The 22,453-nt window shown below is 47.5% G+C and overlaps 1 protein-coding gene across 4 annotated transcripts in view; it reads left to right on the forward strand.

Annotated features, from left to right (window-relative positions):
• RASAL2 (RAS protein activator like 2) overlaps nucleotides 1-22,453 on the forward strand; it is a 274,448-nt gene that overhangs the window by 113,622 nt on the left and 138,373 nt on the right. For all 4 annotated transcript variants that reach the window (XM_074961012.1, XM_074961013.1, XM_074961014.1 and 1 more), the window contains exon 2: nucleotides 15,241-15,368. In XM_074961012.1, coding sequence (XP_074817113.1) covers nucleotides 15,241-15,368 — 128 coding nt within the window. The remainder of the gene's footprint in view (nucleotides 1-15,240; nucleotides 15,369-22,453) is intronic.

Genomic DNA, 22,453 nt, shown 5'->3' on the forward strand with positions numbered 1-22,453 from the left:
TTACTCTTTTCTAGGCTTCAGAGTAGCAGCTGTGTTAGTCTGTATCCGCGAAAAGGAGGACTTGTGGCACCTTACATACTAACACATTTATTTGAGCATAAGCTTTCGTGAGCTACAGCTCACTTCATTGGCTCACGAAAGCTTATGCTCAAATAAATTTGTTAGTCTCTAAGGTGCACAAGTCCTCCTTTTCTTTTCTAGGCTGTGCAGCATGTAAGAAGCTTATAGAGCTTAGCAGCATTCAAGCTAATTGACCAGCTTTAAACTGCCATTAAGAGCTTTCTCACCTTTGCTAAAGAGAGCTTAGCAGTGAACTGAGAAGCCCTCTCTGCAGTAATCGAAATCCTGCTGTCAGGCTGGTGATTGAGTTGTCTAGAGTTAGACCAACTTTAACTCTCCTTAATTTTGCTCCTGCTTCTAACTGCTTAGGCCTGGCCTGTAGAGCTGACATGAGGGCCGCTGTCTAGCTTGGCAGAACAATGTGATACACTCAACATCTGCCAGTTAAGCTAATGTTAAGCCCTTAAGACTTGCGTCTCCTTTTGTTAGAAGAACTTCAGGGCTTTCCTTTGGAAGAAAATACCTCAGTGAGGCTGTGTGTGTGTGTTAGCAGTGTAAACAATGCCTTGCAGCTTAATGAAGTTTGTTCTAAAGCATCGCTAAGGGCATGTCTACGCTGGCAAAGTTACGGTGCCGGCTGTTACAGGGCCTCTCAGAGAACGCCAAAGGAAAACCGCTGTTGTGTGTTCACACTGACAGCTGCCTGCACAATAGTGTGTTCACACTTGTGGCATGTGCGGCGCTATTTGGAGTGGTGCACTCTGGGCAGCTATCTTTTGCTCCTAAGACTTGTGGGAAGGTGGAAGGGGTTGTGGGGCATCCTGGGTCCTGTCCCAATGCCCCGTGATGCATCGCTTTGCATCCCAGCAATCCTTGTGCTTCCGTACGCATTTGGCGCCATCTTTGCACAATTTGTGTACTGCGCGCCCTTCCCTGCCTCTTTCTGGCTGCAGGAATGGATCCTGAGCTGTTGACAAGAATGCTGTTCGCCTGACCAACACGTCACGAGTGGCAGTGGAGTTATTCCTTAAACTACAAAGGCAAGAGGAGTGTGAAATTGATCTCGCCACGCGTAGTAGCTATGCCACAAGATTTTTTGTGGCATTCACAGAGGTGCTGACCACTGTGAAATGCCACCTTTGGGCTCGGGAAACAAGCACTGAGTGGTGGGATCACATCATGATGCACATCTGGGATGACGAGCAATTGCTGCAGAACTTTTGCATGAGGAAAGCCACGTTCATGGGACTGTGTGATGAGCTTGCACCAGCCCTGTGGCGCAAGGACATGAGAATGAGAGCTGCCCCGCCATTGGAGAAGTGCGTGGCAATTGCACTTTGGAAGCTGGCTATTCCAGACTGCTACCGATCAGTCACTAACCAGTTCGGAGTGGGAAAGTCAACCGTTGGACTCTTGTTGATGCAAGTGTGCAGGGCCATTAATCTCATCCTGCTTTGAAAGACCGTGACTCTGGGCAATGTGTGTGAGATTGTGGATGGCTTTGCACAAATGGGCTTCCCAAACTGTAGAGGGGTGATAGATGGCACACACATTCCAATTCCGGACCAGAAGATCACCGTGGGGGAAGTCGAAATGCCCAATGTGATCCTGGGAGACCCCGCCTACCCCTTAATGCCATGGCTCATGAAGCCATACACAGGGCAACTTGACAGCAGCAAGGAGCAGTTCAACAGGCTGAGCAAGTGCAGAATGACTGTGGAGTGTGCATTCGGCCGTTTAAAAGCCCGCTGGTGATGCCTGTACGGGAAGCTGGACATGGCCGACGATAATATTCCTATGCTTATAGCCGTGTGCTGTGCGCTCCACAATATTTGTGAAGGGAAGGGTGAAAGCTTCACTCAGGGCTGGACAACAGAGGCTCAGTGCCTGGAGGCTGAGTTTGAACAGCCGGAGACCAGGGCTATTAGAGGGGCACAGCGTGGGGCCATAAGGATCAGGAATGCTTTGAGGCAGCAATTTGAAGCTGAAAGCCACTAATATTTGTTGCTATGCTCGGGATTGCAGTGCTTGTAATGCTAGGAGGTGATTGGTGCACATGATGCAAGAAGGGGCCTTAACATAGCTGTATGTATGTTGCTTTGCAGTACTCTCTTTGCTTTCTCTTAATAGAATAAAGATTGCTTTCAAACAAACACAATTCTTTTATTGAAAGATAACAACCAGAGGAGAGAATCAAACAAAAAAATTCATCAGCAGGAAGGGTGATGGGGGAATGCGCATGGGAAAGAGTTTTGCGACAGAGGCTGTACGGAAGGGCGGGCGCGGAGCTGCTCAGTTTGAAGAGCTAGTATCGCCTGGAGTGTGTCTGCTTCGTGCTCCATAACTGTTAAGAGCTGCTCTGTGGCTTCTTTCTGGTGTGCCACATTCTCCTTTCGGTCCCTCTTCTCGCTGTCCCACCACTCCTTCAATTCCTTTTTCTCGGTGGTGGCATGCATCATAATCTCACGAATAAAGTCTTCCTTACTTCTTCTTGGCCGCTTTCGAATTGTTCGCAACTGTTCTGCCACCGATAAGGGAGGCTGGCCTCCCAAAGTCATCTCTGTGAAGTTTAAATGCAACATTTTACAGAAGCAGTATTGTTTGCAACACAGACAACACTCTTTCAGTGCTTTAAAACACAGCCAGGTACTCTCACACCTGACACTAATTGGCTGACCCCAGGCAAGCACACACAAGCCACAAGACCCCCCAAGATGGTGAGTAGCTGCAGGGGCAGGGTAAATCACTGTTCCTAGACCCTGCTGTACACTGGGCACGTGGCTCTTGGGCACTTAGGGAGAGCCAGCACTGTAGGGGCGGCCTGATAATCATTCCTGTCCCCACACTTTCCCCAGGAGGTGATGATTTTGTAAGATACCTCGCTGCTGAGGGTGAGCAGGGAATCAAGGGAGGGTCTTCTCCAAGCCTGCGGCTTCAGCCCTGGCCTCTGTGCAGCTAGCCTGTGTGCAGCAATGGTCTCCACCACCTCCCACTCCTCCGTGACAGCACAGTGGTGCAGGAAAGTTACCATTAATGGGGCAAGAAACAAAGCAGCTCTGCTGAGGAACCTGGGGAGCGGATTGCCCAGTATCTCCACAAGATTTTCTGGGAGATCTCTGAGGGAGATTCCTGTGAAGTGAGGGAGAGTATAAACAGCCTCAAACTAGGCATGCGGTGGGAGACGAGCCTGCTTTCTGCAACCCTCCTGCTCCCAACAACTCGCTTCAGCAATTCCCAAAATCAGATCCACTTACCAGGGGCCTCCTCTCCTGTTTGCGCTTCTCCAATATCCACCTGTTGTGACTGGCTAGGCTCCTCCGGTGTAGAAAAGAGCTCCTGACTGCCTGCATCTCTGGCCTCCAAGTCATCCTCTGCCTCTGGTTCCCCCTCCCCCTCTTCTTCCAAGATTGCTTCCTCCTGGCTCAGTCCACTCTCGACTGGCAACGAAACCAACAAAGTATCCACAGGGGACTTCACAGTGGAGGTGGGGTCACTGCTGAGTATCACGTCCAGCTCTTTGTAGAACTGGCAGCTCGTGGGCACAGCACCGGAGCGGGGGTTTGCCTCCCGTGCCCTGTGGTAGGTGTTCCACAGCTCCTTCACTTTGACCCTGCACTGCAGTGTGTCCCAGTCATGGCCCTTTTCTATCATGCATCTAGAAATCTGTCCGTAGGAATCAAAATTCCGACGGCTGGAGCGCAGCTGTGACTGCACTGCCTCCTCTCCCCAAATACCAATGGGGTCCAGCAGCTCGGCATTGCTCCAAGCGGGGGATTGCTTGTGCGTGGAGCAGGCATGGCCACCTGGAGAGATGCACTGAGAATATTGCACGCATTACCGAGCAAACAGGAAGGGGACTTTCAAATTTGCAGTGTAGGGGGTGGGGCTGACGGTTGAAAGCAGGGCACTGGAGTTCAAACCGATGGCCAGAGAGGTGAGAACATGCATTGTGGGACACCTCCCGGAGGCCAGTCGCAGCGCTGTAATCGCCACGGCACAGAAAGCTCTACGCCTCTCGTTGAGGTGGTATTTTTAGAGTGCTGCATCTGTGCAGTTTCTGCGCTCTAAGTGGTTTGGCAGTGTGTACACCTCGGGAGTTACAGTGCTCAAAGCTGCTTTCCTGTGTACAAACTTGCCCGTGTAGACGCGGCCTAAAGCAGTTGAGTACTGTTAGGCAAAAACCTATGATACTAAACATTAGGGGCTGAGGCTGGTTAATACACTAGTTTACCTCATTGGAAGATGTAGAATATTAACATGGCTTAGGTTGTAAGTAAGAGATTGGTGCTTTTGGCCTAGTTTCTAATGGATAGTTGACAAGGTTGCAAAAACAACTGCCCAAGTGTCCATCTCTTAGGGGAAACTCCAGACATAACTGGGAATAGCACAGGTGTTGCAAATCAGCACTGAGGTAAATTGGCAGAGCCATCTGGGAGCTCAGCTGAATAGGTATACATACCATGCCTGACTTTAACAGGGCTGTTAATCATCTATCCTTTTCCTTGAAAGGTTTTTCCAGTGCTTGTGAAACAGTTCTGCTTTTTCTATTTAAAGAAAAAACTTGGGAGTAGCTTCAGCAACATCAGGAAGGAGCTGCTTGCTGCCTTTGCTGATCTCAGTGCTGAGACAGAGCAGGCATGTAAATAGGCTATTGGGCCTATTTACCATGAATATTTAAAGATCAATTAATTACCAAAATCATGTTATCCCATCATACCATCTCCTCCATAAACTTATCGAGTTTAATCTTAAAGCCAGATAGGTCTTTTGCCCCCACTTCTTCCCTTGGAAGGCTATTCCAAAACTTCACTCCTCTGATGGTTAGAATTATTTACAGGTTTGTTTTTGTTTTCCATCTTTAATTGCAAAGGAGTTCCTGGTGGGACTGGTGCAACTTGATGTAGCAGTCATGAAAGTGACTGCTACATACATCAACTCATCACCTCACTGGATCATCTTAAATTTTGTATGCAGAAAATATCTACCAGAAAACTTTAGGAATCTTCACAAACTTTGATCTTGTTTCCTAAAACACCAGAAGGAGTTCCCTGCTTTTCCTGTGCTGAGACCAGACTGCTTCTAGGTTGAGAGACATGGAGAAGACAGCTGACTGCTCTTGGTGCAGACATCGCAGATTTCCTTGTAAGCATTTAGGCTTTTCGACTGGTGCAGATTGAATCACATCAGAACATCTCCTGGGAGATGTGGACAAACTGTCTTTAACTGGAAAATGAGGCAAACACCTGTAAGTGATTGGTCATCAGGCACAAATGATGGAGCACATCATATCTGAATGTTGCCTTTGGCCGGGGGCCTGAAGGACATTCACCAGCTCACTGCTGCGGCAATGTGCTGGCTATCAAATCTAGATATAAATTTGTAATCTTTGCTACCTACCCAAGCCGTATGAAAGAAGATTTGTTGGTAGTTGCTGTGACTCTCCTAAAATTGGCCATCACTAGTACAGATACACAGATTCCTCATTTTTAATAGTGGACAGAAGAGCTTCAAACCTCAGTTAAAGATATGGAGACTAAGATCAAGTAGGAGATGCATTACCTAGCATCCAAAATGAGGGACCTAGAAAACTGAAGCAGTTGCTGCAAGCTATGTGTTGGTATCCCAGAATCCTCAGAAGAAATGAATAAGGTAGTCTTTTACAAACTACCTTCTGGATGTAGCTTTCCCACTACAACCGCCTACCCAAATACTGAGAATGAATGATCTTATTAGGCTGGTTTCAGAGTAGCAGCCGTGTTAGTCTGTATTCGCAAAAAGAAAAGGAGTACTAGTGGCACCTTAGTCTCTAAGGTGCCACTAGTACTCCTTTTCTTTTTGCTTATTGGGCTGCTCGTTCTGAAACCTAGGTCAGGTGAAAAATACAGGCGATGACCTGCAAATTTCAAAAATGTTGTAAAGACAAATTCATGTAAGTATACAGGAAAATTAAAAGGAATGTTTGGTCATCAAATATTTGTTTGGATCTCAGTGTGGAATTGATGACTGAATGGAAACAAGTATAGGTCCTCCCTGAGCAGTTATGGTGTTCGGCTGGCCTTATGGCCTCCATCCTCCACAGTGAGAAACACATTTTTGTGTGTGTGTGAGAGAGAGAGAGAGAGAGAGACACACACACAGGAACTAGAGACAGGGAAGCTCTGGCTCCTGACCAATCATGTCTGTGATGTTTTGGGATCCACCCATACCAGTAAGGGGTTCTGTCATTGCCTGCCAGGTATATTTGTCAGGCTCTCTGTACTGTGCAGCTGTGTTTCAGTTCCCTGACACCAGTAGCCTGTCCACAAGCACATGGTTTCACCCTGGCTGTCATCAGCCTAGTAACTCTCTGCAGGGTGACACCAACAGCCCTTCCAGTACTGGGTCTCCCCAAATACATTCTCCTTGACTTCTGAATTACAAGACACTCTTCCTGATCCCCTCTGGTTCATCACCCTAAAGGGTGAAACCAGCCACCCTCTGGTTATCAGTTCACTTTGGCATATACACTGCACACAGCACACGAGAGACTTGCTTGGGATAAAAATAAACAAAAGGTTTAAGTAGTAGAAAAATCTCAGATTCAAAGATGAAATGGTAAGGGGAAGCAAACCTTTGCATGTTGCACAGAAAATAAACATATCTGCCACTGCAGACTTTACACTTTTATGTTAGATAAATTCCCTTTTCTAGTAAATTACCTATTCCCTTAAAACAGATTCCCAACATGCCCCTTAGGTCTTGGATGGATCCAGCATTCCCAGACAGCCTTGAAATTGTCCCCGAGGTTCTGGGTGGTGATCAGTTCAAACCCCTTCCATTTTAAAAAGGGTTTGCAGGTTTTTTTTTCTTCAGCCACTAGAGATATTCAAAGTGGGGAAAACACCCTTCTTTCTTAGTTTCCAAAGACTGGGGTTTTCTTTTCAGTTACAAGCATATTCCCATTTCCTTTGGTGGTTCCTCATAGTTTTTTCTTGGGCTTGCACAATGGCTAGGTGCTTGAAGTCCGTTTCATCTGCTTGGGGAGTCCCTCCCTGCCTTATTGCTCCACTGTGCAATTATGAGGTGATGCTGAAATTGCACCACAATCACAATTTATATAATATACACACATTCATAACCATAACCTGCACATGTATCTCAGAATGACTATTAAGTTCAGTGCATTACAAGCTGTCATAAAAGATCTTTACTTACAGTAAAATAAAATTATGCAATCAATTGTTTTAACTGCTTATTTTGGAGGGTGGGAGGGAACAGGCATAGGCGTTCTGCCCCGATAAAAGGGGCAGGGCAAAGACGGCAGGACTATTGCCCGGACTGGAAAGACCCAGGGGGTGACGGATCCCGGGTACACGGGCGTCTTCTACGCGGAGACCCCAGGTGCAGTCCCTGGTTGGGCCCTGGTGTCAGCGCCCCGGCGAAAGGGGGCTGATCACCTGCAGGGAATCTGGGAGACCCAGGAGGGATTGTGGGAGGTGCAGGAGGCCCTCCAGAAACAGTTGGGCCATCTGGTAAAGAAACAGCAGGCCCTGGTAAACCTCCTCAGGAAGGGGTTTCAGAGGAGTGGTGGAGAAGCTCAGGGAAGGCTGACAGCCAAGGCCAGGAGGCCTGTGGCCGAGCGACAGACATGTTATGCCCGCTTAAGGTGCGGACATATCAAGAGGGATTGTCCCTACTGGGGCGGGGGCCGAGTGCCTCACCCAGGAGAGAGAGAGGGGCAAGTTCCGAGGACAGTCTGCCGGGTGAGGAAACCCGGGCGGCTGCCAACCTGTTGGGCCTGTGGGCAGAAGGGCCACATGCAGTGGACATGCCCATGGCCAAGTCGGAGGGTCCAGGTCCACCCTCGTGGAAAGGTGGGACCCAAGAGGGACTGAAGAGGAAAGAAGACAGCAAAGAGGCGGGGAGCCTGCTGGGGCTGCCATATCCCAGGACACATTAGGGGGCACTGTCCCCTCAAAGGAGTTGAGGGTTGGACGATGGAGGTGCCTGGAGGCCCGGAGGGGGCCGCATTGGGTTTGGAGAAAGCGACAGAGGCCGAGGCAAAGATGGTGAGGGCCCAGCAGGGAATTGGGACCCAGACCATCGCAGAGCCGGTCACCAATGGGGAAACCCAGACTGAATGGGGCCTGCAAGAGGCCAGGACCCAAGTGGATGTGGGACAGACAACCAAGTGGACCCAGACCCTGCAAGGGGGGAGTCGAGGAGACGCCAAGCTACAGGCACGGCTGGAGGCCGTGGAGCTGCCCCGTCGGAAGGCAGAGGCCCAGTTCCGGGAGGTGGCCCGAAGCTGGGAGGCCACCGAGAGGAAGTGTGCGAGCCTGGAGGAGTGACCCTGGAGACCCAACTTCAGGGAGCCTGGACCAAGCGGCCCCCCTTTCCCTCAGGGATGGGGGTTTTGAGAGGGGGTGTGTGTGTAGCAGGGTGGTCACCTGCTCCGGCCTTAAAGGGCTTAAAATAGCCCAGGAGAGGGCTATGGCTGGGAGCAAGCAGTTCCCAGGCTGATTGGGGGAAGCAGGCTTAGCTGTGGCCACACCCCAGTCAGGGCTCAGCTGGCCCTTATAAGAGGGCAGTGGGCCAGGAGCAGGCAGAGTCTCCTCTAGCTGTGGAGGGAGACTGTCCTGGCTGCTGGGGAGTGCACCAGCGTACCTGAGGTGGAGCAGGGCTGGGGGAAGGCCATGGGAGCTGTGGAGCTCCAGCCTGGAAACCCCCCAGGCTACAGGCCTAGTGGAAGGCCAAAAAGGGTACTGGGGTTGCAAGGGGCAGCCCAAAGGTAGGCAGAGGCAGCAGGTCCAAACCCCCTTGCCTGTGATGATTGGCTTATACACTGTAGTCCGCTGCAGTGTACGGGGGCTCAGTGGTGACTGGCAGTAGCCAAAGACTAAGGTGAGGTGGGGATAGTGGGTGGGAGGGGGAGACCCAGATCTGTGGGGGTACTACCAGGGGGCAGCACCCCAGGGAAAGGGGCACTGGTGTCTGGGAGGGACACGGGGGCCAACAGCAAGTGAGACACCGGCCTGCAGAGGGTGCTCCGAAGACTGGAAGAGCTAATTCCCTGAGAGACCAGCAGGAGGCGCCATAGGGGTGAATCCCACACCGTGATAGGGGGATTAAACCTTCTGTTTGGGCCCTGAACCCTGTCATCCCATAGTACCCCCCATGCCATGCTGGGACATTGTTTAAGTATCTGTACTGACTTGGAGGAGTTTGCCATCTACTGATTCCCCAAACCACTTAATAGAGCACCCTGACTTGTCCTTGGAATACTTCCTTCTACCTCAGCCTTGCTTATCTTGAGAAATGTGATGCATCTTTTTTCATCAGGATTTGGGAATTTGAGAAATGATAAATGCAAGGGGGAGCCATGTGAACACATGATCGTATATTCTTCATTGTGCTTTTCCTAATATCCTGTCAGAGCCCATGCTCCTTAAGACTTCTCTCCTATGCCCCAGAGCTTGTTCACTCATCTTTTAACTGTGCCACATCTGTCTGGACACCTGTGATTGCTTTCCTGCTTAAAGCTCTCAGATCTAGTTGTCTCTAAATTTTTCAACTCTGTACTTTTCCAGTATAGTAGATCCCTGCAACTCTTCATCTGAAAGTTGTCTGGCTGCATGAGATGGTTAAATACAGTGTAACTACCTGTTCTTTAGGTATTGCTGTTTGTTTGTCACATTAGTGGCTTCTTTTAAAGCAATGCTATCTTAGTAGAAGCTTAAGCTTCTTATGTGGGGCAAGGGAGTGAAATGCAATGACATACAATGTTTCTCCTCCTGCCCTTTCCTTCATTTATTTCTTTTTATATCATTAGCTTAATCACTTTCCAGATTTGGGTTCAGTCCTATAAAGGTTCCTGTGCATCAGAGCCTAGTCTTTGTGGGACTTCATTGCACTAGCCAGGCTTGAAGTATCCGTTTCAGGTCAAAGGCAGGGTGAAGGTTCAGGTTGATGCTTATTTTAACAGAACTGCTTTGCCTGTACATATGTGTAAGAGTAAGGGGTGCTGACAGGCTCTCAGCTGACAGCATTTACCCAAAGCCCTCTGAGAGTCTGTCGCCATGGTAAGTATATCAAATAGCATGAAAACACTGACACCATTTAAATGAACCTGTTGTCAAAAGGTGTGTTAGTGCTCCCACTAGTTATATATAAAAAATAACTTCCCTGTGGGCCCACTTTGCTGTTAATTTAGTTATGAAGGAATTGCCAACCAGCTGTATCAGAAACATTATGGGGTGAAAACCTGGCCACATTGAAATTACTTAGAGTTTTGGCATTGACATCAGTGAGGCCAGGATTTTAACCGAAGTGCGTACTGTAAAAATGAGCTTTCTTTGACACCTCAGAGGGGGGCTGCTTTTTGGTGCTGGGATATTGGTATTTTTTAATAACAAAAAACTTAAACCTCTTCTCCAACAAGTTGAGAACTACTTAGTAATTTAAAAAAATGTTTGCTGTTAATTAGATCAGCACTGAAACGGAAATTCTCAAATATCTCAGGGCTTTGTAAATTATGCTTTAGGTCCCACTCCAGTTTAAGCTGTTCTCTCACCTTTTAATCTTGGATGTGTAGTAACCTGGAACCAAAGTATGTGGGTTTTTGTTGTTTAAATTCAGAACTAGGGAAGCAAAGATTTTTTTTTTAATGGGTATAATCAGGAATAATGTGTCTTTCAAAGCAAATAAACTCTAGTGTCTGAAGTAATGTCCTGATTTTCCTTTTGGTAATCAGAGAGAGAGAGATGACCTTGGGTCAGGATATGTGCAGACTTCTGTCTATTTTGGGCTGACCTAATGCGCATTAAAAATGCACATGGTTTTAATGCAACATTCCTCAATCTGAGAATTTTTTTCTTAAGACAGTCACCCCCTTTTCAAAACTAAAATATCTCCTCTTATTGTTACATAACACTACACATTTTTGCTGGCATTGTGAAGGGAGAGGAGATGCTCTCTTGTTACTGCAACAAAAGGGCACATTGAGAACAAATGACATTGAGGCATGTGTTAACTTCTGGAAATCATTCTCTCATTATATAATACTGAGGACTGGCTTTGGGAAATTTGCTAGACTTCTCCTGTTTTGAACACTGTTTGAGTAATAATTTTAAAATGCTGCATGCTCGTAATGGAACAATGCAGAAATGCACCCACTTACACTACAGGTACCCATCCCAAAAAACTACAGAAGCACCCTTCAGCTCTCACAAAGCGTCACACCTCTTTCTGGAGGGACCAACTTGGACACTGGCTCTTTCTCTCCCTTCCTCTGCTCCCTAAACTAAATCATACCCCTTTGTTTGCCCTGTCATGGTAAATCCATTGTTCACATTCATAGATGGCTTCTAGTTTGAGAATGGTAATGTACGAGTTCATCCTGCTGAATATAAAGAGGCTTTGTGGATATTTATAGACATGCTGAATGGAACTTCCAAAGCCATGGAAAAAAGAACAATGCAGTTGTAGATCTTCTGGTAGGTCAGGTGATGTGACAGGCATGCAGTGATGCACTCCTCAGTTTAGCAGGGGAGTATGTACAGAAAAAGAAGTTCTGTTTTTTTAAGCTGTTACTCAACTGATATTAGCATTTGAAGGGTCATAGGGCATGATCTTTGATCCTGTGAGTAGGCCAACTGATCTATTTTTTTGAATGCCTGATTGTAAGAATGCAGAATGGAATGGATTGCATCAGACTATAGGAGAAAAATCTCTCATCAGTGCTTGCATTTTTAGGTGCTCGGCATAACACGTTGATACTCTACATAAATCTGCAGGATTTAGAATAGGGGTCAGTTTTCCAGATGCGCCTTTCTATTCCATATTTCATATTTACTTCAGGTCCAAACACTTAGCAAAGCTACACAATTGTATTCTTGAATAAATTACCTTCAGGAGAGACTTTCGCCATCCAAATGTTGTTATACTTGCTTATGTGAGCTGTCTCCTTCACAAAATGGCCCCACACTGAGAAATGAATCAGCCCCGGCTTTGAAAATCTCCGCAGGAGAAGGTGTGCAACATTTTAGTTAGAATTTTGTAATCTAATTTTCCACAATTCTTCAAACACCAGGTGGTACTCCTATGGTTGCTAACTTGAGAGGTTGATTTTTATGTACGGAAATCCTTTTGCTTCCCATTATTCAGTATTACTTAACCTCTTGAAGTCCAAATGTAAGGTAAAGGCGTAGATGACTAACACAAGAAAACAGAGCCTCAGCGTTTATGAACCACTGTGCATATTTATGATACTGCTAGTGCACTCTCATAGGTTTGCACAGTGTTTTGAAAACACTTAAGTCCCAAATAGTCTGTAGTCTAAACTAGTAAAATACCTCACAGACAGGCTTTTGGTACCACAGCTGTTGCAAAAGCTCTGGAGAGATCAGCCACCTCGAAAGACTCACTAAAAAATGAGTAAGTTGGATAGGGGTATTGTTTGGCACATAAACCGAGACCATTCCGGGTACAGTACACAAATTAGTACCAAGAAATATCATTTTATCATGGTTCATTCTCTGTGTAATTTGCATTTAGTTTCCCATGGGTCTGCAAGACAGGTTTTCTGCTGGTTCCTATAATGTGGACTCCAAACGGCCTCCAAAATTGCAAAAAAATCTGCTTGCCTTCACTCTCCACTGTCTTACTGTAGGTACTGTTGTATAGTCAGAATGAAGCAATGACAGAGCTGTCTGCTGACATTCATTGCTCTTTACAGATGTACATTCCCTGTTGGCTACTGGCAGTACATTATATTAAGATGGCATCTTGTGTTGCCAGCAGTTGGTGCGGAACGCTGTTCTGACGTAGCTAACTAACTTGACAGCATAACTGTGGCTGGCCAACTCTGCCTGTAGCTCAGTTAAGTACTGTAGTTGTTAGTGCTGTGGAAGATGTTATTCTAGTCTATAAATCGTATGGGCTGAGTGTAGAAATATTGGATGCTATACTAGTGAAGCCTACGTTTAGTGGAAATTACAATGCAAAATATTTTGCAGCTTGCATTTAGCATCTACATCAAAAATAAGAAGTCTGAGTAACATGGTTTTGGTTTTTTTGTGATTGCTTAAATGAGCTAAATAAGCTAAAAATGAGTAAGGGTTTTTCGGTGCACACTTGATACAATCACATCAAGCAAAATCCTTTGTTTCACAAACCTTAGTTTGTCAATGGCAAAAAAAAAAAAATCCATCTGGAGGTGTAATGTTCTATTTTTTTAGACTGAGCTGTGTATGTGCTCCTCAATATTAGGGTAGTCTGCGGTGGCCAGACCATGTTTCCCGATGATAGTGTCTCATTTAACTGAGTCTTCTAAACAGGATTTTGAAGAATGTTGAAATACACAGAAATGAATTGCTTCAAAATTGCTCTATACTACTGTAAATCAAGCCTATGTTGCAAGAGTCAGGTAGTCTACCACATAGACATGAATTTATTGGCAGATTCAATACCAATCATTTCATGAATCCTTCCCTAAAAAATGTAGATACACACCTTCTGATGTTTTCTGAGTGGTCAGTACTGTATTGTAACAGTCTTTATCTGTGCCCTGAAAACTTGGCTCAGGTTAAGAGTCAGTGTTTTCAAGATGGCAGATTCTCATGAAAATTTAGAGCTACAAGATTATATTTACCTATTTGAAAACTTTATACAAATATTAACTCTTCTCACATGTGTAATTCAGAGTGTGTACAGCTTCTGATATGGACCGCATCTTTGAGGGCTAAATATTTATTTAATTCTAACACTACAGTCTTGGCTTACACTCTACTTTCCTCCCAAGACTGATTGAATGCTGCAGTGTCTGAGGATTTGCTGGCCTCTAGTGGGGAAGATACAAAAGTCTAACAACAGTAACCTATGTACAAATCAGTTTTAATTGTGGGTTGTTAGTGAAAGGAAAGGAGCATTAGGAATCATTTGGATCTCAGCAGAGGTAAAGCAGTGTAAAACTCAAATGTAAACTAGCAACAGAATTTAATGTTACAAAAAGGCAACATGTCTACTTGGAACTGTGTAACGAGGTTATTTGCATGTATGTTTCCTAAATTTTGATAAATTAGGATACCCAGGGCTGTATATTTTTCCTGAGATAGATGTGCTCATTGAGACTTGAACAGCAGTCTTGACCTTTACTACTATTATTTCAACTGAGGGGTTCCCACAGATCTTTTAACAGCGTACCTCAATACTTACCTATATCCTCTACACAAAGTCAGTAATAGCTCTGTCTAGTCACATCACTCCTGATGTGCAGCACCACCTGCTGTTCCAGACTTGGCTGCTCCTGAGTGGAGACTGCCATGCGTGGTGTGTGTTTAGTGACATAGACACACACATTTAAGTTTTGGGGAGTTTTAGTCAAGACAATAGGTGTGATATCTTGCCCAGTCTTGGAGAAAGCTTGTTGGTGATAAGAGGCATAATGCATCTGTAGTTAGTGCATATAATTATAATGGGAAACAAAACAAGTTTTAAAAATAAATGTGCTCAGTCCACTAGACCACCTTGCCTCGCAACACTGGGACCCAGGCAGGCATGAATTCTATTTCTAATTCTGCCACTGAGTCACTGTATGACTTTGGGCAAACTTGGGCAGACTTTTATATCTCTGTCTTTACCATCTTTGTAATGGGGTGTGACTCTCCCCCACCTCATTTTGGAAGGGAAGCCTCTCAGTATTAGAGAAGGAACTGCTGGCAGGACATTCTAAGTGAAGAGAACTCTGCTTTGGAATCTGCATCCACCATGGGCTGAAGTAGCCTGCATTTATTAACTTTCAAGGCAAGGCTTAAGGCCTGTGTGTTTACTCCGGCTTTTAAGGAGGGAGAGGCGATAAAGGCTGATCTTTATGAGGGACAAGGGGGTTGAGTATGGAAGCTGCTTGTTTTATTTTTGTTCCAGTTTTTTAGTGCTTAGCACAGTCACTTAGAGCTTCCTCAGGTGCTTTTGATTTGTTACAGATCTATTGTAAATAAAAATAAATGTGTTAATATTTGTACTGTGACCTATATAAAGTTCCACACAGCTGACTTGTAGGAGAGTGGACTGTTTAATATACTGAAACATGCACTCTCTTTAAATACACTTTGCAGTTGTACACTGTTTCTATCTACAGAGACTCAAAAGCAGGAGAAGATGGCTAATTAAGCTCTCTAATGATTCCATTTTATTCTTTCACAGATGTGAAAGGGCCACCTACCCACAGACTGTCCTGTGGCCAGTCTCCCTACACTGAAACTACAACATGGGAGAGAAAATATTGCATCCTGACGGACAGTCAGCTGGTGCTGCTCAACAGGGAGAAGGAGGTGAGAGACACTGCCGATGCCGAAGGGATTTCTCCCTCTGAATGTATTTGTCAAACAGCCAGAGAGCGTTTCTCTTCCTCTCTGATTAAGGGGGTCATGGCTGCAGTTGAGTGTATAGCTCAGGGGAAGCTAAAATAGTATTAGTGGTGGTAGGAGATAGGGTATTGTCTCTGTTAATGTAATGAGAAGAGAAGATGTCTGCAAACTTCATACTATGTTGTCATTTTTGTTATAGTCAGCTGGGCGGAGAGGGAAGCTGACATTGTTTGCCCTTTTCTCTTGTTAAACTGGGCAAAGGATAGGTGTCACTGGCAAATGCATGAAACCAACCATACAGTTCTCAGAAGGAGCTATAGGAACCTCTTAAAAAGTGGCCTAAAATGGTTTTAAGGCCCAGGATTCCATAGATCTGGCAGTGAGATAGGAATTTCCATGTTCCACTGCTTTAAAGCTTGCATATCCATCTCTGCACAGTCTCAAAATATCAGGCCTGAAAACCTATCACTGATGCAGCCCTGGATATTGTCCATCTTGGGCTTTGATTAGTGTAAATTGTTCCGGGGTCTAGAATATTGGAAGTAGTCTCTTGGGAGATGTAGCCAGTGTGGTGGTCAAAGGTACATGGAAAAACTGTTGATGCATGTGAAAAAATTCATTTACTACACGGTTCTGCAGTTTGTCACATGGGTGTGAATGGTATGTGGATTTATAACAACACTTTTAAGACACTAAAGAAAATCATGGGCATGAAGGAACTAATACTATCAGTATACTAATCCCAGTTACACTCAGCATAAGAGAAACATACCTCATAAAATGTAAACTGGAACACACTAGGTTAAATCACAGATAACTATCTGAAGGCTGTTTTTGAACACTAATCACATATTAATTGGGTGGGTTTTTTTCAGTTACAAAGGTCAGTTTGTAGGAAGATTTTGCAAGGATATGGGTAAGATGAATCTCTTGGCTAGAAACAAAATCATGTGGGAGGGTTATATTAGTCCATAGTATCACTAGTGTATTAAGTTATAAGTGATATTTAAATGCTTTCCTGTTCTGCTGGTTGTGTGTCAGAAATTGAAGATTCTATATGTGGGCATTGTGACGGGGCAAGGCCAGATGGCTATAGAAAAGTAGTGGGGGATAGACATATTAGCTCCAGGCTAAACAAATCCCTGGTACCAGGATAAGTGAAATGGCAGCTGCTCCAGGTCAATTAAGACACTTGAAGCCAATCAGGGGCTGGCTGAAACTAGTTAAAAGCCTCCCGGTTAGGTGGGCGCGCATGTCAGGAGCTGTGGGAGGAAGTTGCGCTGTTGGAGAGACTGAGTAGTACACACCATATCAGGCACAAGGAAGGAGGCCCTGAGATAAAGGGTGAAGTGGAGCTTGAGGAAGTGAGGGCTGCTGTGGGGGAATCAGCCCAGGGAATTGTACATGGCATGTTTCTAAAAGGTCAACTACCATAGCTGATACTATTAGGGTCCCTGGGCTGGAGCCCGGAGTAGAGGGTGGGCCCGGGCTCCCCCCATTTGCCCCCTGATTAATCACTGAGACTGGGAGACAACAGAGACTGTGCAAGGAAGGATAGCTTCTCCTCACCTCCCTTGCTGGCTTATGATGAAAATGGCTCAGTAGACTGTGACCCTTCTCTCTAGAGAGAGAAGGGTTACGTGGAGGGTCGCAGTGAGCCTCTGAGGCTAGCGAAATCCGCCAGGAAACATGGGACCCACAGGGGCAAGAACAGAGCTTTGTCACAACTGGTATCAGGAGTGGGACTTCGTTCACAGCGTGGCGGAAGAAAGAGGTCAAAAAAAAAAAGTGCACTGGGGTTTTGGATTTTGTTTGTTTTGGTTTGTTTGTTTGCTTTGTACCACAATGGAGGACGTGGTAAGAGCTCTGGTACAAGCCACGGTAGCCCAGCAGGAGGCCACCCGGGTTCAGGCAAGGGCACAACAGGAGTCTATGCAGCTACAGCAGGAAGCCAATCAGATGAGCCAGGCGACCCAAGATCGTGCCCTCTTGAGAGAGGTGGTGGACCAGCTGAAGATCCTCACCACCCAGGCCCGGGGGTCCGACGGGACGCGAACCCTGAGGGCCAGTGCTTGTTTGCCAAAGATGACGTCAAGAGATGACGTAGAGGCAGATCTCCTCTCATTTGAAAGGACTGCTCAGCATGAGGCGTGGCCCCAGGAGCAGTGGGCCAGCATTCTCGCCCCTTTTTTGTGTGGAGAGGCCCAGAAGGCCTACTTTAACTTGCCTGCCACGGATGCCACTGACTACACCTCTCGGAAGGCAGAGATCCTAGCATGATCGGAGTAACGGCAGCGGTAAGGGCCCAGAGGTTCCATGAGAGGAAATACCAGGAGAACAAACCCCCGAGGTCCCAGCTATTCAACCTCATACACCTCGCGCGGAAGTGGTTACAGCCCGAGGTGTGCAGGCCAGAGGAGATTTTGGAGACCCTGGTAATAGACCATTATATGTGGGGACTGCTGCCAGATCTCCAAAAATGGGTACGCCAGAATGATCCATCCACGTACGACAAGATGATCACGCTGGTAGAAAGACAGATGACAGCCAGGGAACTGACCCCACTACCCAAGGAAGGCCCCTTTTGAAGCAAGCCCCCGACCCCAACCCTGGAAGGTTGGGCAGCCAAACCCCCGGGGAGTTCTAGGTGGAAGAAGGAGGGGGCCGAAAACCAGTGGGGACCCCAGAAGGAAGGGACTGGCCTGAGCGGGAGGCAAGGACAGAGCTTTGTCACAGCATACAGAACAGGGATATTAAATATACCAGTTACAAACAAGGGAATCCAGCAGGAGAGTTAACCTTCACAGTGTGCTCTTGGAGGAGCCTGCCAGGAGTATCGCCTTGAGAAGTTACTCATCGCTTCATCCAAATTGAGCCAAGTAGACACTGCCTGTGGTACAGGTGTGACTGCATACACTGAGCAGCTGATTTGTTTTAGAAGCTATAGTCTGCAGACTCAGATTTACAATTCTGATTTTTTTTTAAGTAATTTTAACTACTCTGAATGGAGAAGGGAAAGTCCTACTGCCTGTCTGTGAGGTATTTTACTAGTTTAGACTACAGACTATTTGGGATTTAAGTGTTTTCAAAATAGAAAGCCATTTTAATCTAGCCTCTGAATCTATACACATGAGGGCGCGTTTCTCTGCATTTATAAAAGCACAAGTAGTTTTACAAGAAATTCTCTTGTGCAATCTTAAGGTGAAGAAACAAAGAGCTGATAAAAGAGACTAATACAAAACAGCATAAGCAGAAGGTGGTTTTATATTTTGAATGCTTTTTGCAATAGGTTAATCTCGGCTGTGTTTATAGAGGAAGGAAAGAGAGGAATCCACTTGGTGAATTTTAATTGGCAGGTTATTTCTGCCAAAGTAAAAGGTCTAGAGATGGGAGTGAACTAAAATGAAAAAGGAGAAGTTGGGAGACAAGTTTGGGTGGAGCATGTGGGATAGAGGAGGAGATTAGAGAAAACACTGTAAGTGGGACCAGAACTGTGTAGAGCCCTGAAAGTATAGGTGAGTAGCTTGAACTTGATACAGAAGGAAAGTGGAGGCTAGTGAAGGGAATGATGAAGTGGGAAAACATGGTCAGAGCAGCATGTGAGGAAGATGATCTGGGAGGCATCTTTTTGCCTAGGTCAGAGGGGATGAGGCAAGTAAGCAGTGGGAAGTTGGGGAGAGAGAGAGAGAGAGAGAGGTTACGGTAGCGAAGATGAATGGTGGTGAACGTTTTCAGCATCTATTTTTTTTTCCTGTTAATCTACTTGGATTTTGATCCACTAAAGCGGGACGGGCAAACTTTTTAGACTGAGGGCCACATCGAGTTTCGGAAAGTATGGAGGGCCAGTTAGGGGAGGCTGTGCCTCCCCAAACAGCCAGGCATGGCCTGGCCCCCGCCCCCTATCACCCCCTGATGCCCCCCCCAGACTCCTGCTCCATCCAAACCCTCCGATCCCTGTCCCGTGACTGCCCCCAGAACCCCCACCCCTGATTGCCCCCTAACCCCATCCAACCTCTCCTCTCATTCCTGACTGCCCCCCCCCCCCGGACCCCTGCCCCATCCAACCACCCATTCTCCCTGACCGCTCCTGGAACCCCTGCCCCTGACTGCCCTTTCGGGACCCCTGCCCCATCCAACCACCCCTTCTCCCTGTCCCTTGACTGCCCCCGGAACCCCTGCCCCTGACTGCTCCCTGCTGCCCCATCCTACCCCTCCTCTCCTTCCTGACTGCCCCCCCAGGACTGCGGCCCCCATTCAACCCCCCTGTTCCCCGCCCTCTGACAGCCCTGACCCCATCCACATCCCCACCCCCTGACCATCCCCCCGAACGCCCCTGCCCTCTATCCCAAACACACACACACACACACCCCCTGCTCCCTGCCCCCTTACCGCACTGCCTGGAGCACCAGTGGCTGGCGGTGTTACAGCCACGCCACCCGGCTGGAGCCAGCCACACCACCGCCCAGCACAGAGCACCGGGTCAGGCCAGGCTCTGCAGTTGTGCTGCCCCAGGAGCTCACAGCCCCACCGCCCAGAGCACTGCGTCGGCAGCACAGTGAGCTGAGGCTGTGGGGGATGGGGAACAGCAGGGGAAGGACCAGGAGCTAGCCTCCTGGGCCAGGAGCTCAGGGGTCGGGCAGGAGGGTCCTGTGGGCCAGATATGGCCAGATGTGGCCCGCGGGCCGTAGTTTGCCCCACCTCTGCACTAAAGTAAGAGACTTTAGTTTGGGTTAAATTGGAAAGGCGCATACTAGTACCCTTCACTGAACGTAACGTTTTATATCCAGAAGAAAGGAAACCAGGGCATGCAGAATACAATTAGGAAAGTAAAATAAATCTTAACAGTTTCACCTGTCGCACTGGACTAACTTGCGCTCCATTTCAACACAGGGAGTGTTCTGAATGAAATGTGTAGACCTATTTCAGTATGCTTGGGGAAATGAATAGAAACATGTAATAAGACATTGGAAAAACTGCTTACAAGTATTATATTTTTCCAGAAACACTACACAAGTACATACACTGATTTGACTGAACAGAGACTATGCCAAGAATTGACTGTGTGCATGTATTTCACATTGCAGTTGGGTCCAATGTATCTGCAGTTACTTAGACAAAAATAAATTATGACCGCATCACCTTGGTGGAGTGTAGGCTAACAATAAAAACTTAACACTTTGTCAACTTTTATGGAATTGACAAGGAAGAATAGGAGCCACCACTAAGGAAAAGAAGAAATCGAAACTCAGAAAGCAAGTAGAAAGAGAATAAGCCTAAGGGGGAGGGGACACAAGCCCAAGGGGTCCTCCATGAAGTGAGGAGTCACTAGCCTGTGAGAAGTGGACATACTGTAAGATTTCAGAGGCACTTTTATGGTGTGATAATGCCTTGCAGCATCTTTTAAGACCAGTAGAACAGGTCTTAAAAAGTTAAGGTTTTTTTCCACAATGGAAACATATACTAGATCTGATTTCCACTCTGATGTTTGGGGAGAATGTGGATCTTTCCATCATCTCAGTAAAACTTTTGTGTAACGTAAGAGCTGTGAGAGCATGCTTATAAGATACCATAGTATACGGCTATTCTCATAAAGGCCAAAGAAGCAGAGTTTAATTTAAGGGGTAATGGAATAGTTTAGTGCTTCTGAGGAGTGATTGCAGATGGATAATCACACAGGACTCCCATGAGGGGACACAAACATGGGATCATATGACAAGTAAGTGGCTGTCACTCCAGCAGGGTTGCAGTTCTTCTGAGGTTCGCTGTCTGTAATTTGGCTGCTGTCTTGGTAGAACAGGGGTGGGCAAACTTTTTGGCCTCAGGGCCACATCGGGTTTCCGAAATTGTATGGAGGACCGGTTAGGGGAGGCTATGCCTCCCCAAACAGCCAGGCATGGCCCACCGCCGCCCCCCCAGGAATACTGCCCTATCCGACCCCCACTGTTCCCTGATGGCCCCTCCCGCCCCATCTACCCCTCCCTGTCCCCTGACCACTCCCCGCCGCCCCATCCAACCCCTCCTCTCATCCCTGACTGCCCACCGCTGCCCCCATTCAACCCCCCTGTTCCCCGCCCTTTGACCACCCTGCCCCCTATCCGCATCCCCACCCCCTCGAACTCCCCTGCCCTTTATCCAACCCTCCCTGCCCCCTTACTGCATTGCCTGGAGCACCGGTGGCTGAAGGCACTACAGCTGCGCCGCCCAGAGCAGCTGTGACGCCTGGCTGGAGCCAGCCACGCCACCACACAGCACCAGGTCAGGCCGGGCTCTGCGGCTCCACTGCCTGGCAAGAGCTCGCCGCCCTGCTGCCTAGAGCATTGCGCCGGTGGTGCAGTGGGCTGAGGCTGTGGGAGAGGGGGAAGAGCAGGGGAGGGGCCTGGGGCTAGCTTCCCAGGCCAGGAGCTCAGGGTCCGGGCAGGATGGTCCCGCAGGACGGTGTGGTCCGCGGGCTGTAGTTTGCCCACCTCTGTGGTAGAATCTGTTTAGTTTTGGTTTATAAGTAGACTGGGCAAGGATGAAGAGCATTTTACATTTCACAAGATTCTTTCTGAAGCTTCTTCCCTCAGATTCCAGGTTCTTTGTCTGCCTTTTTCAAGGACAAAGGGGGATAATGACCAGAGACAAGTTGTAACTGTTTGGGGGGGACACAATTTAAGGTTATGGGCGGCACCTGACTGCCCTATATGTCGCCTCTGCTGCCCACCCCATTGTCCCTTTGCATGCTCCCCATCTCTTGGTTTCCTCCCACTTTGCCCCTTAGCCCCATAGGCCCGCTGCTCCTCCTTAACACCCTCCGGCGGGCACGTCCAGCTCCCAGCGCTGTGCAGAGAATCGGCCCTGGCGGGAGCGCTCTGCATACCTGCAGCCAGGCTGGTGGGCTCCTTGCTCCCCTGCTGCCTCTGGTCTGGTGCCCTGGAAAAGTCCAAGACCCTCCTGCACAGGACACTACCCAGGAGAACCAAGCCCTGTGTGTGCCAAAGCCACCTGGAGTCCTGCACAGCCTGGCACGGGGGAGCCTCTCTGTCCCTCAGATAAGTGCTGGTGTGGGG

This window comes from Natator depressus, chromosome 8, assembly GCF_965152275.1.
Source record: "Natator depressus isolate rNatDep1 chromosome 8, rNatDep2.hap1, whole genome shotgun sequence".
Taxonomy (NCBI): domain Eukaryota; kingdom Metazoa; phylum Chordata; order Testudines; family Cheloniidae; genus Natator; species Natator depressus.